At 41.7% G+C, this 17,200-nt stretch overlaps 1 protein-coding gene across 8 annotated transcripts in view; it reads right to left on the bottom strand.

The window, feature by feature from the left end:
• Positions 1 to 17,200, bottom strand: part of HSD11B1 (hydroxysteroid 11-beta dehydrogenase 1) — a 64,482-nt gene that overhangs the window by 5,457 nt on the left and 41,825 nt on the right. Inside the window, exon 6 of one of the 8 annotated variants that reach the window (XM_045087051.1) lies at positions 12,014 to 12,207. The exons of the other annotated variants lie outside the window; for them this stretch is intronic. Coding sequence (XP_044942986.1) covers positions 12,170 to 12,207 — 38 coding nt within the window. The 3' untranslated portion in view covers positions 12,014 to 12,169. Of the gene's footprint in view, positions 1 to 12,013; positions 12,208 to 17,200 lie in introns of those variants that run through there. 8 annotated transcript variants of the gene reach the window in all.

Raw genomic sequence — 17,200 nt, 5'->3', positions numbered from 1 at the left:
AGCTTCTTTGAGCCAGATGTTGCCAAATGACTAAGTGCTGTCCAATGGGTTGTAAACAGAAATGTATCATGTGATTTCTGGAATATGTCCCTAAAAGAAGAAATCAGTCTCTCCCTTCCACTCCTTCCTCCTTCTTGGTGCCTAAAGGTAGATATGTTGGCTGTGGCTCCAGAATTACCTAAGATCATGAAGTAGAAGCCACATGTTGAGACTGGGAGAGCACTAAGAGAGGAGGGAAACTGGGTGACCATGGAGCCTCCCTCCTAGCCCTACCTCCAGGGTACTGCCTACCTCCAGACTGATTAACCTTTTGACTTATTTAATCTATTGCTGTTTTAAATTTTATGCATTAGAGAGCTGAACCTAATCCTTACTGAGAGTCCTTACTTTTATGCTGCCCATGTTCCAAAGGAAAGTTGATACCATCTCTAATGCTAGGGGTGGTATAATTGATTTAATCCAATCTCCTGGCCCATAATTGACACAGGAATGAGCATATGCTCCATTTTCGACCAATGCCTTTTTTTTTTTTAATATTTTATTTATTTATTTGACACACAGAGAGAGAAATCACAAATAGGCGGCAGGTTGGGGGGGAGCAGGCTCTCCACTGAGCAGAGAGCCTGATGCCGGACATGATCCCAGGACCCTGAGACTATGACCTGAGCCGAAGGCAGAGGCTTAACCCACTGAGCCAACCAGGTGCCCTCAACCAATGTCTTGAGAAGAATTTTGTTGGAGAGTCTGAGAAAATTTTTTATTCTTCTGGGAGAGTTTCTTAAAGTAGCCATTTTTTGTTTCTCTTCTACCAGACAATTTTGTGCATGAATACGGGGGCTAGGATTACTGCAGCTATCTACTGTCAGCCTAGGGATGAAGCCACACATGGAAGAGAGCAGAGTCAAGAGAATCATAGGGAGTGAGCTTGAGCCAAGTCAGCCTTCAATCTGGACTTCAGTTACGTCAAAAATGTTTTCTATTGTTTAAGCTAAAAATAGACCAAATTATTTATGAGAATAGCATAGTGGGGGCACCTGGGTGGCTCAGTTGGTTGAGCAGTCGACTGCCTGCAGCTCAAGTCATGATCCTGGAGTTCTGGGATTGAGTCCCGCAGCAGGCTTCTGGCTCCGCAGGCGGTCTGTTTCTCCCTCTGACATTCCCCCTCTCATGCTTGCTCTCTCTCATTCTCTCTCTCTCAAAAAAATAAATAAAATATTTTTAAAAAGAAGAGAAAAGAGTAGCATAGTGGTTAAAAATATGAATTCTACAATTAGATGACCTGAGTGTGAATCCCAAGTATGGCATTTCTTAGTTGTCATATGTGGATAATAATACTGCTAAGCTGAAATGTAATATACTCAGCTCAAACTCTGGGACATAGAAGTATTTAGTAAATGTGATTGCTATTAGTATTCACATTTTAAATTGGTGAGAAAAGTATGAGCTATTCAAAAGATTATGTTGGGACAAATAGGCTATTTGGAGAAAAGTACCCTTCTAATAAAAGAATTCAAATTAGAGAGTATATGTGGAAAGTAAAATAACAAAATGAGGGTCAATATATGATCTCAAGGTAAGAGATACTTTTTTAAAAAGACTGTATTTATTTATTTGACAGAGAGAGAGAAAAAAAAAACAAAACAAAAGAAGGAGGTACAGCGGGCAGAGGGAGAGGGAGAAGCAGGCTCCTAGCTGAGCAGGGAGCTCGATTATGACATGGGGCTCGATCCCAGAGCCTGGGATCATGACCTGAGCTGAAGGCAGATGCTTGACCAACGGAGCCACCCAGGTACCCCAAGAGATGCTTTTTAAAGCATGAAATCAAAGGCATAGATAATGAAAGAATATATAAATAGGTTCAAATATACAAAATTTTAAAGGCTGCTGAGTTCTGGAGATGCTCACCATTGTCTTTTTTTTTTTTTTTTCTTTAACCATTACCTTTCTACACACATACCCTTCAAAAAGATTTTGCCTTCACAGTCATAGAAGAAGGTGAGGCCAGTGATAGCTAGCACGCACAATGGCTTAACATCCATCATGGTCTCTCTCAAGATATTGAAATAAGTGATGCAAGGATTCTAATTAGCTGCTGTTGGATTTTGAACTAAAAAGTTGTGTAAGGTTGGGACTGGGGTTGCCATTTCCAGCCATGGAAAAGGATAAGCAAACAGACAAACGGCCATGTGGAGTAGACAAAAAAATCACAAAAATGAAGATAATAGGAGCTAACACTTATTTAGCTCTTAGGTGCCCATCTCAAGGCTAGACAATTGCCTGACGTTACAGAGTTAATGAGTAGGAGAACCAGGAGCCAAATCAGGATTCAAATTCAACTCTAGTGGCCCACAATTTCAAGCAGCAGGAGATAGCTCCTCAGAAGAAGCCACTGTTCTTTTTTTATTTTATTTTAATCCCAGTATAACAAATGTATAGCTTTATATTAGTTTCAGGTGTCCAGTAGTCATTCAACAATTCTATACATCACTGAGTCAGAAGCCACTGTTATTTATCTGAGTATTTTTCCGAAGCCATTCCTGAGTTGGTGAAGATTCTCTCTGCTTGACAATTAAGCCCCCAAATAGGCAAAATTTATGAATAGCGTTACTATTTTCCCTTCTAAGCTGACAGATGAGCTACCCATAGGGCTAATCACTTTTAGTCCCTTTATGTTAGTTTCCTAGGGCTGCCATAATAAGTCGCCACAATCTTGAAGGCCTGAGTCCACAAAAATGTATTTTCTCATAGTTCTGGAGACTACAAGTCCCAAACCAAGGTATCAGCAAGGCCATGTTCTCTCCAAAGTCTCAAGTGGAGAATTCTTCCTTGTTTCTGCAAGCTCCTGATGTTTGCTGCCAATCTTAGGCATTCCTTGGCTTATCAATGCATCACTCTGATCTCTGCCTCCATTTTCACATGGCCTCCTCCAATTCTGTCTCTGTCTTACTTTTCTTATTAGGATACTTGCCATTGGATTTAAGCTCACCTATATAACCTGGGATGATCTCATCTTGAGATCTTTACCTTTATTACATCTGTAAAGACCTTTTTTCATATAAGGTCACATTCACAGGTTCCAGGTTGACATATCTGCTCACTCTTCCCTTTGAGATGATAATAAAGATATTGACTGTATTATTTGTCCAGGTAGCAACAGGGATGCAGAAGAAAGAGACCATGTTAACCATAGTCTGAATTCCTGTAACAGTGATTTTGGTCCCATTAAGGGAGCTTAGTGTATCCCACTTTCTGTCTTTAATTATGCCTTAGCTTCTGCCAAAGCACAAAAAGATATTAAATTGTTTTGCAGGAGAAAAGAAGAGATTTTTGGTGGTGGTGGTGTTTTGTTTGTTTGTTTGTTGTTCTCGAGAGAAGAGAGAAAGGGAAAGAGGAAGAGAGGAGAGAGGTAGAGAAACAGCCAGACATGGAAGAAAACCTCCTGGAAAATTCACCGGTAGAAGCATGGTTTAAAAAAATATATTTTTTAAAAGACTTTATGTATTTAAGAGAGAGAGAGAGAGAGCAAGAGCACACAAGTGGGGAGAGGGGCAGAGGAAGAGAGAGAAGCCGATGCCCCACTGAGCAGGGATCCTGAGGCAGGGCTCAATTCCAGGACTCCAGGTTCGTGACCTGAGCTGAAGGTAGACACTTCACTGACTGAGCCACCCAGGTGCCCCTAAAAAAATATTTTTAAATGGTGAAGAAATATATTGAATTATTAGACAAGGGTCAAGATTGAACAAATTCTGTTGAAAACTCTAACTTTTACTAGGAAAACTACGCATGAGGTAAACGGCAACTGTCTTTCTCAGTCATTATAACCAAATTTTATATCTTAAATTTTGTGACCTGCTATTGATCTGCAAACCTTTAAACCAGTAATTCTCAAATTCATGGAGAGATGGGGCACCTGGGTGGCTCAGTTGGTAGAGCACACGACTCTTGATCTCAGGGTTGTAAGTTCAAGCCCCATGTTGGGTGTAGAGATTACCTAAACATAATAAAATTCTTAAAAAAATATATGGAGAGACCCTACAGATTTGAGTCTACTCCCTTCTCAGAGTCTTCTAGTTTGTTTTCTGGAGTAGAGGACTGTGTTGAGAGGTTCAGTAGGAAAGAAGGTCTTTATCCATAAAGGATATTTATGGTGGCCTTTGAGGGTGGGTGTGGGAGCAGGAGATGCATGGTGACATAAACTCATTGAACCTGATCTAGGAGCTCCCAGAAGAAGTGGAGAGGGAAGTTCTTTGGAAGGGGCTTCCTGAAATCTTATGATAGCAGCTGGGTAAACTATCATTAAATTATGAGTCACTGTGTCTCTTTAAAGCCCACACTAGTGTGACCGGGCAAACCATGTGTCCCAAATCTAAACTGGATATTTATGTGAAGAAAGATATTGAACTAACCAGGAAAGTTCAAACTTCACCTTCAGGAGGTAGGCTGTGAATTCTGCTTTGATGAGAGAAGGTACAGAAGGGCCAGGGATGGGTGGGAATGGCTTGTACAAAGACTAGAGGTGGGGATGGGTCACTTATCAGAAGAAGCTAGTAGAACAAGAAAAATAATAACAACACAGTTCATTATATTTTCTTCTTTTCAAAAGTATAGGCTATTAAGTACTTGTCCAAAACCCACAGGGCCTGATGTGTTAAGGAATTCAGAATTATTTTTGGAATTTAGGAGGTGGTATGGGGTTTATGGTGTGTACTACATAATACCCCCAGTAGTCTGAGGAGGCAGGTTGTAAGTAAACATATGATTATTTCTGCACTAAAATATTTGAAAGTTCACACTGAGATAAAAGCTTTAAGTAGCTTCCCTTCAGTTCAGGTTAAACTAACTATAGATAATTAATTACGGGGGAAGAAATCCTTAGTATTCAGAGCTCCTACCCCCCTCCCCACCCCTAATCCTAACCTCTACCCTTCACCCCCCAGCCCATAACTTTTTGGATTTTGGAGTTGCAGATAAAGGATTTTGTGAACCAGTCTAGGCTCACTAAAGAAAAGCTGAAACATTTCAAAAAGTAGAAAAAAGAGAAAAGAAGGGAGAAAAATCTCCTAAGTGCTCACTATTCCAAAAACAACACTGCTGCATTTCATTCAAGTCTGTTTTCTATTCATGGAGCTGTTCTTAAATTTTTCTGTATAACGCAGATACGCTTGTGTGAGGGAACCTCTGTGTTCTGCTATACGTGAAATATATTTAGAAGTTTCAGAAAGCTCAAAAGGGCAAGGCCCCTCTAAAAACCCAGATTTTTATTTTTTAGAAGGGTTCCATGAGTTAAGGGGCCCTGGCCAAGATGGAATAAATAACATGTAACAGGATGTTAAAAATTGACTTCTGTTCTAGTTTCAGCTGAGGTTCAAAGGCTGAGAGCAAACTGGCAAATGCCTTTGTCTTCTGAAGCAAGGTTCCAGACTACCTGTGCACTTACACAGCATGTGGTAACACAGATAAGCAAAAACCTGAAAAACCCCAAAACCAAAAATGTGTTTGCAGCATGTAGACCTTCATCCATCCTGAGGGAAGAAAGGGACTGAAGGCGCAGAGGCCAGAGGGCATGGAGTAGGAAGAGGATGTTGAGCTGACTCGCCGTGACCTTCTAAGGAGAAGGGGTGGGCCTTCCCCTCATGTCCATTCTTGTGAAAGAAGCTCCAAGGGCACCTCATGGAGAGCTTGTCCCAAGGAGTTTGAGGAGCATCAAGGACTGGGGTTTGAACCAACCCAAGAGGTCTGCTTACTATGGGCAAGGCCACTGCAGAACGGGTGCGAACTGTGTCGGACAGAAGGGAAGGAAGGCTTCCTGTAGGAAGCTGGACATCCAGCCCCCACTCGGCTTGCTGCCACCGTAGGGGCTTTGTCTTAACACTCATCCCTTCTTCCCCAGAGTCATTTCCAATCCTGTCCCAAAGAGCAGCCCCAAGTGGTGTGTATCCCCCTGTACTCCCACTGAACTCCCAGGGCCAGAGGGAAATACATCCCATAAGCACTCGCTGCCCCAATCACAAGAAGAACCAGCAGTGTTCCAGCAGGGGCTTCCTAAAGATACCCACAAAAATCCCCCATGCAAGAGCCAGATTTGGTCATGCTCCCAGCTCCAACAGCGTGAGCTTTGAACGTTTGCTGTGGCCAGAGCTCAGTGGTATATTAACCAGGTGTCAGCCAAGGAAGGCTTCACCTATCCTGGACCTTCCTTCTTCCCTGTGTTTACCTCTTTTCTTTTAAACAAGAGGGGCTAGAGGGAGCCTGGTAAGGGAGGAAAAACTGAACGCATCTCTCCTTGCTACAGCAGGCTCAAGCTCTATCAGGGGAGAAGCTTTAGTGAAATTACTCGTGACCGGACATTTTAATTACTGAAGTGAGACCTTTCTTGAGATTGGAGGCAGCCAGAGGATCTTTTATTAGCCGACAGCACTGCCCTCTGCCTGCCATCACACCCAGTTTCAGGGATGAGCTAACCCACAAGAATAAAGTTATTTTCTGACTGCAGACCCCAAGATTCACTTGTGAACTACCAGTTAGAAAGCAAAGTATGATCTTAATGAAATCAAATGAACAAGTAAATAAATGTACTAATTTGCGTGAAACTGTCATGAAACTGAGGGGGTAGAGGCCTGAGCTCTTCTGCCCAAGGGTAGGTTTCGTTTCCGGAGGGGATAGAATGGAGCCATCGGGGCAGAATAGATGTATGTTAGCTTGGTTTCTCTCCTGGGAAGTTTTAGACCGCTGAGAAACAGAGCTCTGGCGATCATATTTTCTGAAGAAAATATGGGACATGGAGTCTGACAAGTAAGAGTGCAGACTTTGTGATGAATAGGACATACTGTTTGCAATTAGCTCTGTCCCAGAAACGCTGGGACATAGCCACCGTAGGAACAGCAAGAGCCAGAGGGCTGGCAGCTCAGCTGTGTGCTGGAGCTTGTTAGTGGAGAAGAAGAGGTCAAAAGCAGGCCTCAGGGCTTTTTGTTCATCCACTCCACACCCTCCATCCCCAACTGCCCCGCTGAGATTTTGAAATTACAGTATTTCCATTTCAAAGGCAGATTTTCAACTGAATTGAGAGCTCCAAAGAAAGTGTGCAGGGTGGAAAAACTTCATTTCTGCCCGCCTTCAGACTCTCAGAGTGACCCCAGGCAAATGCGCCACATCTCCCACTGAGCGAACCCCAACACAGGGTTCACCATGCCTTGGTGGCTTCAAGGCTGGAACTCATCCCAGATCTGGCGCCTTTTATCCAGCTCTTCCTAAAAATATTTCCTGAGCTGGGCCCCTGAGGGTCTAACCTCTTTAGTTGTTTGGGTTGAGTTGGGCTCTAAAGATAAATCCGTCTTTCTATTGCAGGCTTTGGAGAACCTGAGGTATCATTGTAAACATTGGGACAACCCACAGTCCCGTGAAGCAAAGGGAATGGATGGTGATGCCAGGGGGGTATGTTGAGTGAGAAGAGAAGAGGGCTCAGGGTGGAAAGAATCTTAAGGAAACCAAGAGTACGACTTCGGGATAAAGAGAACTAAGCAAGGCATCCTGGGTGGCCAGGGGACATGACACCTGGGAGGTGGTGTGATTTGGCAGAACACAAAAGAGGAGAGTACATTATTGAAACAGTGCAAAATGTACCAGAGATAAGTAAGATAAAACCTGTTACCTAGGTTTTGCAAGATGACTTTGACAAAAGCTTTTCCGTGCAGGTACGGGGCCATGAAGCGCGTGGCTCCTCCTACTGTCCCGATCACATGAGCACATCTCCAGAGTAGATTTCAAGAGCTCGCACAGTTGCTGTGCCTGACCATTTCCACTTGCATTACCTAATCACCCATATCTGGCCAAAATAGTTGTGCTTGGAGAAAGGAGGGTGATCATCGTCCTATGTGTTCCTCCACTGCGGATTAGGGAGGTATTTGCATTTCCATCATTAAGAGAGGCTTTAAGATTACTTGGAGAGCTTTGCAAGTGTCCACAAGAGTTTGGGAACTAGTTGAGTGCATTGTGGGATCAAATGTACCAATGAGTATCAGGCTTCTCAAAAACCAAATATGGAGCCCATGGAGGGGAGCTGGCCTGGGGCCACCTGCTCAGGGATAGTGGGGTGGACTGGGCCGAGAGGGATGGGCTGATCAAAGCCTTTGGGCTGACGAAGAAGCCAAAAAGAGCGAACTGCAGGAAACATTAGCACATCTCCTGCAGGGAAGCTCCAAGGAACCCACCAAAAGGCCCCACAAAATCCACTGTCATACCTCTTCCAAGTCACTAGATCCCTAGGATGGAGATTTTTTTTTTTTTTTTTTTTTTTTTTTTTTTTTTAAATAACTTCAAACTTAGAGTTGCAAGAAGAGTACAAAGGACCTCTCCCTTCCCCTTCCTGAACCATTTGGGAGTAAATTGCTGTAATTGAGGTAATTGCCGACCCAAAGGCCCACGGCCCCTGAATATGTTAGTGTGCATTTCCTACACAGAGGGACATTCTGGGACTTAACCACAATGCAACTATCAAAATGTGGCAAATAATTTATTGGTTTCCTAGACCTGCTGTAACAAATTACTACAAGCTGGCTGACTTAAGACAACAGAGGTTTATTCTTTCACAGTTCTGGAGACCAGAAGTCTGAAATCAGGGTGTTGGCAGGGCTGCATGCCCTTCAGAGGTTCTAGGGGAGAGAGGATCCTCCCTTGATTTTTCTAGCTTCTAGTGTCTGTCAGCATTCCTCATGGCTTATCACTCCAGACTCTGCCTCTCTTTTCACACAGCTCTCTCCTTCTGGCCATGTCTTCTCATCTATCTCTTATAAGGACACTTGCCATTGGATTTAGAGCCCAAACCAGGTCATCCAGGATGATCTTATCTCAAAATCCTTAACTTAATTACAACTGCAATGACCCTTTTTTCAAATAACATCACATATATAGGTTCAGGACCTTAGGACATGGATGTATCTTTTTGAGGGTCACCATTCAACGTACTACAATATTTTGTAGGGTGGTACTTAAAATTAAAAAAAAACTTATTAACCAGTGTTAAGTGTACAGTCCAGTGGTATTGAGTACATTCATATTGTTGTGCCAATCATTACCAGCATCCATCTCCAGAGCTCTTTTCATCTTGCAACACTGAAACTGTGTGTATCCATTAAGAATAATTCCCCATACCCCTCTCCTCCTAGCCCCTGGCAACCACTATCCACTTTCTATCTTTATCATTTTGACTGTTCTAAGCATCTAAGTGTAATTATATAGTATTTGCCTTTTTGTGACTAGTTTATTTCACTTAACATAATGTCCTCAAGGTTCATCCACTTTGTAGCATATATCAGAATTTCCTTTCTTTTTAAGAATGAATTGAATGTCTTCCTTTCTCTTTCTCTTCTTTTCTCTTTTCTTCTTTCTTTCTTTCTTTCTTTCTTTCTCTCTCTCTCTCTCTCTCTCTCTCTCTCTCTCCCTCTCTCTCTCTCTCTTTCTTTCTTTCTTTTCTTCCCTTCCCTTTCCTTTTTAAAAGATTTGTTTATCGTGGAAACTCTGTTGTTAAGCGTCTGCCTTTGGCTCGGGTCATGATCCCAGGGTCCTTCTCTGTCTCCCACTCCCCCTGCTTCTGTTCCCTCTCTCACTGTCTCTCTCTGTGTATTTGACCCAGAGAGAAAGTACGAGCAGGCGGAGCAGCAGGCAGAGGGAGAGAAAGAAGCAGGCTGTCTGCTCAGCAAGGAGCCTGACAGGGGACTCGATTCCAGGACCCTGAGATCAGGACCCAAGCTGAAGGCAGATGCCCAACTGACTGAGTGACCCAGGTGCCCCTGAACTGTATGTATGTACTACATTTTGCTTATCTATTCATCTGTTGATGGACCCTTGGGTTGCTTCCATGATTTAGCTATTGTGAATAATGTTCTATAAACACAAGTGTACAAGTATCTTTTGGGGTGTACTTTCAGTTCTTTTGAATATATGCAAAGGAGTATAATTTCTAGATCATATGGTAATTCTATTTTTAATTTTTTGAGGATCCTCGATACTAGTTTCCATGGTGTTTGCACCATTCAACATTCCCACCAACAGTGTACAAATGTTCCAATTTCTCTACATCCTCCCCAGATCTTGTTGCTTCCTGTTTTTGCTTTTATTTTGTTTTGTTTTGTTTTTATTTTTGATAAGGACCACCCCAACAGTTGTTAGGTGGTATCTCATGTGGTTGGATCTACATTTCTCTGATAATTAGTGATGTTGAGCATCTTTTCATATACAGTTGTTTATTCAGGTCCTTTTTTCATTTTTGAATATTGTTTTTCTCTTGTTGAGTAGGGTGGCACTTTAAGACTAGGTAAATGCCGTGTTTCTTATTAAACTTTCACCCTCCAGTTTTGGCATCCATTGATGTTTTCTGGCTGAATTATTATTAATTTTTTTGAATTATTGCTACTTATTTCTAATTTCATCACTCCTCCTGTATTTCTCATTTAGCTTTCCACTATATGGAAATGCCTTCTCCACTCCCCACTTGTTTGTGTATTTATTTATCTCATTATGGAATTTAGTGCATCTTATGGGCTATAATCTGTTATTGTCATTATTTATTTGAACATCCCAATGGTTACAGGTTTGGCTTGTGGGAGCCTTTTAAAAGTTTCTGTGTCCTAGTAACATGTCCCTATATTCTTTGGGTAGTTTTTAAATTGCTGGCACAAGAATTTCAGGTTCATCTTAAACCTTTCCTGGCACTGCCCTGGAATCAACCATTTCTCCAAGAATACTTGGCTTCTTTTAGTGGAGAATGATATTTAGAAACCACGATCTGGACACTCAGTGTGCTCCCAGGTCCTCTCAGTAGGCAAAGCAAGGGAATTATATGCATGCATATATAGACATACAAATCTGTATTTCCATATCTATTCATGGATTTTAAGAACGATTGTTTCATAGACATCTCCAGGACCAGTCCAATATCATAGGGTTCATTCGAATTTGTTACACTGACAGCAAGATCCATTTTCCTTAGTATGTATTACTTCTTTGATGAATGCGCCTTGTATGTCATTATTCTGTAGTTATTTCTGAGCCCTCTGTGTGGATGCCCTCCTCATCCTCCCTGGACTCTGGCACTTCCTACCAGGGCTCATGGGTGACCTCTATACTCGATGTTGGGCTGCCCTTAGCGGCACCCATTGCAAAGTCCCCATTGCCTCTCTTAGTTCTAATGTTCCAGGTGCCACACAGACACCCTGCTTGGCCCACCTGAACTCTGAAAGTCCTCACAAGGCTACCATTGCTGTCTCTTTTATGGACGCCCTCTTCATCTCATCTCAGTGTTGCTATTCCAAGTCAGGCTGCCACTGCCGCTCCCTGACATAGACCTGTCTGATCCTGCCCAAGTTGGACAACGTGGGCTGGCAGAAGCAGTCTTTAAGGAAGATTACCCAAAGCCTGTGCAAATGACTCAGACAGGTCAACCATCTTCCACCCTGCTTCTTTCCTAACTCTGTCCTCCCCGTGGCCTCACTGATTAAACTTGAGTCAATGGTTGTGCCTCCAGGCTGGTAAAGTCACGAATAACTTCTGGGATTGACTTAAAAAATTCAGGTGAGCCAATCGGACGCCTCTTCTTTTGGGAGGGGGGCGGGAATTGGAGTTGGAGATCAAGTGACCAGGAGGTTTGGCCATGGGGCAGAAGTTCAAAGCATATGGAGAGCTGATAGGCTGAGAAAGGGGCCGTGGCAGCCAGGTTGAAGCAGGTGGCAAATGAAGCAGAGCCTAATGGAGAAAAGAGAAAGGGGAGCAGGTGTGCTGAGAAAAGCCGGTATGGTAGAGACATGCTATCTCTGGGAGATCTTGGCCTGGCCTTCTTTCCAGGCAGCGTGTCTGCTACAATTGCCATAAGGCCAGTGGTCTCCCCAGGGATGGGCTGAGACAGGTGTATGTCCAGCGTGGGCCAGGGATCCGGCACCCCTTCAAAATAATATTCTTTAAATATTGTTAACATTTAATGTTACTTACTTTTTAAATGCTAGAAATAAAGGATTTATTATATGCACTTATCACATGGGAGTTCCTGAACCAGACAGTTTTGTTGGAAAATAGCAAATAATTTAAAACCCATATAATAAAATGGACTACGCGTTAACTGGATCCTGAACTTTCAGTCGACTGTGATGGCTGACTTGAGGCACACGTGAGTGGGCTGTTTTCAGTGTTGGTAGCTTTGCTTGCAGATTGGTAGACAAGCTGAAAAAAAAAATCCTCCAATAAATGTTTTCCTGTGTACATCTGTGACTGGATTGGTGGTTCTATCTTGAGAGATTCTCAACATTATGTCTGCTGAGTGAAATGACGGAAGAACTTCTGAGGCTACTGATACATTTTGCCAAATTGTTTTAGACAAAATGAACAATGAGGGACTAGACTTTTAAAGATCAGTGATGGAAACCACTTAAAAATAGTTTTTAAAAAATCATACTCTTCCCTACCAGGAGTATATGAGAGTGACCAGTAGCTCCACAGCTACTCTGTGGAGGGAACAAAGTTCTCGGCAATTGACAATTTTGTAGGCAAACAAACAAACAAAACAACAAAAATCAACCCTCCACTCCCACCATGGCATTTAGTGGTTTGAATTTGATAATGCAGTAGTTTTAAGTTACTTGAATTTGCTTATTTACTTGTGAAATGGAGCACAATCTCTAATCTACCCTCGCCCCAAATCAGCCATCATGGGAGGAGAAATATTTTGGTTCCAGTTACCATATAGGAACCCAATCCCTTACTTTTTGTTTAAAAAAAAAAAATTATTCTGATTTTTCTAATTATCCTAAAGCTCATTGTGCAAGAAACAGTTCTGAAGTCTGTAAAATGAAAGATGAAAGCCCTATCTTTTTTTTTCTTTAAAGATTTTTTTTAAATTTATTTGACAGAGAGACAGAGCACGAGTCGAGACAGAGGGAGAGGAAGAGGACGAAGCAGGCTCCCCGCTGAGCAGGGAGCCTGATGTGGGGCTCTATCTCAGGACTCCAGGATCATGACCTGAGCCAAAGGCAGATCCTTCACTGATGGGGAACCATCATGCACTCAAAAAACCCCTTTAAACACAGTTGGGCTCATACTATATATAGTGTTCTTTAAATTACTTTTCCTTCAAACACTGTTTTTATAGTTAGTATGTATAAAAATTTACATAGTATTTCACTGCAATTTAGAAACCTGTCACTAGTGGTGAATATTCAGATTGCTTTCAGTTTTCAAATAACAATAAACAATGTAACGATCATTTACACTGAAGCGGGGGCTCTGCAGTGATGTCCCTAGCCTTGCTTTCCTTGCTCCCTGCCAGAGCCCTGGCACTGTGTGTGGCTCAGAGTGGAGCTGCAATTCATATCTTTTGAATAAATGAGTGAAAGTATTTTGCGAACACTTTTGCAAATGTGTGTAGAATAAATTTCTCAGATGTAAAGTTGTGCTCTCTCTCCCCAGACCTGTCTTATCCTGAAATATCTTAAGTGGACTTCTACTTACTGAAATCAATACTTATTTCAGCAGGAATTCTCCTTGGGTCAAACCCAACTGTCTAAAGGTCTATATTCACACCATGTCAACTTCACTTTTCACTTTATTAATTTTATACTTAACTGAGTTTCAAAGATATGCCTTTGTCAACATTTGCGACAAGAAGCTGCATATGAAATCAATTAGGTTATTTATTATTAGAAAAGTTTTGCTAACATCTCGATGGGCAGAGGCATGGCAAAACAATTCACAGAATAGAAAATATAAATATCCTATAAACACATGAAAATGTAATTAATTCACTATTGGCTGGACCTTTATTAAATATCCACTACGTGCCATGTGCTGCTGTAGGAAATAAGATATAATGTAATAAAAAATGAACACCACTGCTCTCAAAGGGACAGGGACCATGTTTCATGTCAAATGAAACTTATCACTACTAAACACCTTTTTCTTTTACCTACAAACTTGTCAATTGCCAAAAATTTTGTGAACTCTGCAAAGTAGTTGTGAGAGGAATACTTGTGTCTATACTTGGGGTGGGAACGGGCCATGATGCTCATATTCATCTAAATTCGTTTTTATTTTTGTATATTTTAAAAGTCTACTCTTTTATTTTTCCTTTCATCTAAAGCGGTTTGGAAAGATGTACCAAAAGCCTTCAAAACGTTTCTATCATTTCATCCAGTAAATCTAGTACTAAGAATTTATTAAGGAAATAATCATCAGCTCAGCCACATGTTTAAATAGAAGACATTTATTACAGGATTTTTAAAATAGCAAAATATTGGAAGGAACCTAAATGTTTGGCAATAGAAACATAATTGTTTTATATCTCTACCTTTTTTGGAAAGAAATTCTCCAAAATATTGGGACGATTATGGATGATTTTTACTTTGAGTTTTACACTTTTCTTCTTTTTCCAGATATTCATAGAATGTGTCTGTGTGTGTGTTGATTTTTAAAATTATGGAAACATTTAAGAAAGTTGTTAGGGGCATTGCTCTTTTCATTACTTTCTGCATGTACTTTATGTCTTTCATGAGAAATTTATTTTAGATATTATTTGCTTCCTATAGTACCTCCTTCTTTTGAATATAATCTTATCTATACACTGACCTTCTTCTTTTTCTTTTTGTTAAGAAAATTCAAGAGGCAGGGGCATCTGAGTGGTTTAGTTGGTTAAGCTCAGGTCACGATCCCGGGGTCCTGGGCTGAGTCCTCCCTGCATTGGGCTTCCTGCTCAGCGGGAAGTCTGCTTTGCTTCTCCCGATCCTCTACCCCCTTCCTAACTTGTACTCTCTTTCTCTCTCTCAAATAAATAAAATCTTTTAAAAAAATTTCAAGAGGCAAATCTGAAACTTAAGGACTGCATCTGTGTAGAGTCTGATTTTGGCATTATATTCTTTTCTTAAGATCTAGTTTTCTGTATGTATATTTTCAAGTAGAGTGTATTTGTTCTAAGCCTTCTCAAACTCCTCACAAGTAAATGTAAAGACACGATGGTAGAACTCCCCTCTTTTCACCAAGAAATGCACTGGAACAAAAATCAGTAGACTAGCAGGCTTAAGTAGACATGATGACTTAAGCTCTACCCAGCCTTTCAAGGGGAAAAGGTGGACCAATGGTTGTCACGAAGGGCACGATCTTGTTCACAACCTGGACTAAATTGTTAATGTCTTCAGCAAGAAATCATCTTTCCCCCTTGCAGATCTCCACTTGCCCCTTTTGCAGGGCTGGTACAACAATGAACCTGAGGACGAGTCCAACAGGTTCTGTCTCAGTCCTTCGGGTTTGCCTAAACACCACCTCTTGACTTTAGGCTAGCATGGCTCCAGAAACTTTTATGTCCAGGTTGTTGATTCTTCCTTGAATCTTTTCGGCCTTCCTGCAGACACTATAGATGACATATCTGTAAATGTAGGTATCTCATTCCCCCCTATGTTCCCCCAATCTCCTCAAAATAGTCCAAGTCTACAGCACCACCTCCCTCCTGCCCATTTCAATACTTCTATTTGCATGTATAAACACTTCCACTCACCTTGGAAAGTGTGGTTCCTGAAAATTCTTTCTTTCTTTTTTTAAAATTTTTATTTATTTATTTGACAGACAGAGATCACAAGTAGGCAGAGAGGCAGACAGAGAAAGAGGGCGAAGCAGGTTCCCGCCGAGCAGAGAGCCCGATGTGGGGCTCGATCCCAGAACCCTGAGATCATGACCTGAGCCGAAGGCAGAGACTTAACCCACTGCGCCACCCAGGCGCCCCTGAAAATTATTTCTGAGGTAATTGGATTTAAGGGTAAAGATTCACCTTAGAAAAATATAAAATAATTGGGTGAGGAATAAATCACCCCTTTCTACTCTAGTTCCTAGACCCCTTTGCATCCAAAGCCTTGACCTTGGCCTTCCTCTCCCCACCACACTCCAAGGCATATCCACACTATTTTGAGGCATTGCCTGCCTTTCAGGAAAAAGTGGGTATGCCGAGCTGAAGGCAGGGATGAGATTAACATCTGTATATTCTTGTCTTGATGCAAAACACCATTATGGGTATTCCAAATCCTGTTAGTTGATACATGTAGTTGAGAAACCCGTCTTATTTTTTTCCTCCCTCTTTGTAATGTTGAATTCTTGAAGTAGTTTTAGACCACACAGGCAGCCCTTAACCCTCAAACAGGTTAAGGTCGAACAAGTGACTTCATACATTGGTTTGAGTTTTCCCACAAAAGCCTTGTCTTATGAGGTATTTGCCTCTGCTTAGTCATCTCATAATACGCCTGAAATGCTATGCATCTATGTAAAAAAATATATATATATGAAGCAATGCTGGAAATGAGTAAACCAGAAAAGGAATACATTTGAATAAGACTTTAAAAAGTAAATACAGAAAGTTAATCTTTTCAAAAGAGGATTTACTTGGAAAATAATGAATTAGGTAACCAGAGACACTTAACAGAGCTGGCAAAGAGAGGTCTGAGCATTCAGGGGCCATTGGCAAGGTCCTCTTATTCCTTTAGTTTTCCATTTTGAATATTTAAAGAAACCCAGAATTATATTATGTGCAATTGCGCTTCAAAGTATGTCTTACATTTTTCTTGATACAGAAGCATCAATATACCTACACTTAATGCGGGCCTGGTGTGGTTAGCCTTGGTAGAATTTTAAAGCTGATTTTCCAAAATGTATTGGATAAGAGGAAGAGGAAAGGGTCTGGCAAGAATTGACAAGGATTTCATGGGAAGTGAGGTCCCTAGGAGGAGAAGGGGGCAGGAGGACTGCAGGATTGGTCTGTGAGTCCCGAGGGGCCGTAAAGGAGGGGCAGAGCAACAGCCTTAGAAGCTGGATTCTGGCTGTCATGCGTGTGACTGATGTGATGGGCCATCATTAACAGGGTTCACAGAGCCAAGGGATATGAAAAGGCAGTGACCTTTACTTTTTGAAAATTGAACCTAAGTCAAGAAGACCCATTTTGATTAATGGCCGATAAACTTTTTCCAGATGTTTTCAACTGCTCTTTGCCCAATTCAGTGATTTCTTTTCCAGTCACATTGGAGTAGTAGTATCTCCGTCTCCGTTTGCTTCACAAATACCATCTAGGCATTCTCCTTCTGTGCCTTCCCTTGCCCCACTGCGTCCTGCACTGCTGCCGGATGGAAGGGGTTTTGTTTTCATAGCAGACCTCAAATCTGGAGAGATCAAGTCTGGAGTGTGAGTC

This window comes from Mustela putorius, unplaced genomic scaffold (assembly GCF_011764305.1).
Source record: "Mustela putorius furo isolate JIRA1106 unplaced genomic scaffold, ASM1176430v1.1 tig00001012_pilon_pilon_pilon, whole genome shotgun sequence".
NCBI classification, from domain to species: Eukaryota; Metazoa; Chordata; class Mammalia; order Carnivora; family Mustelidae; genus Mustela; species Mustela putorius.
The sequence above is the reverse complement of the archived record's forward strand: the minus strand, read 5'-3'. Positions and strand labels throughout refer to the sequence as shown.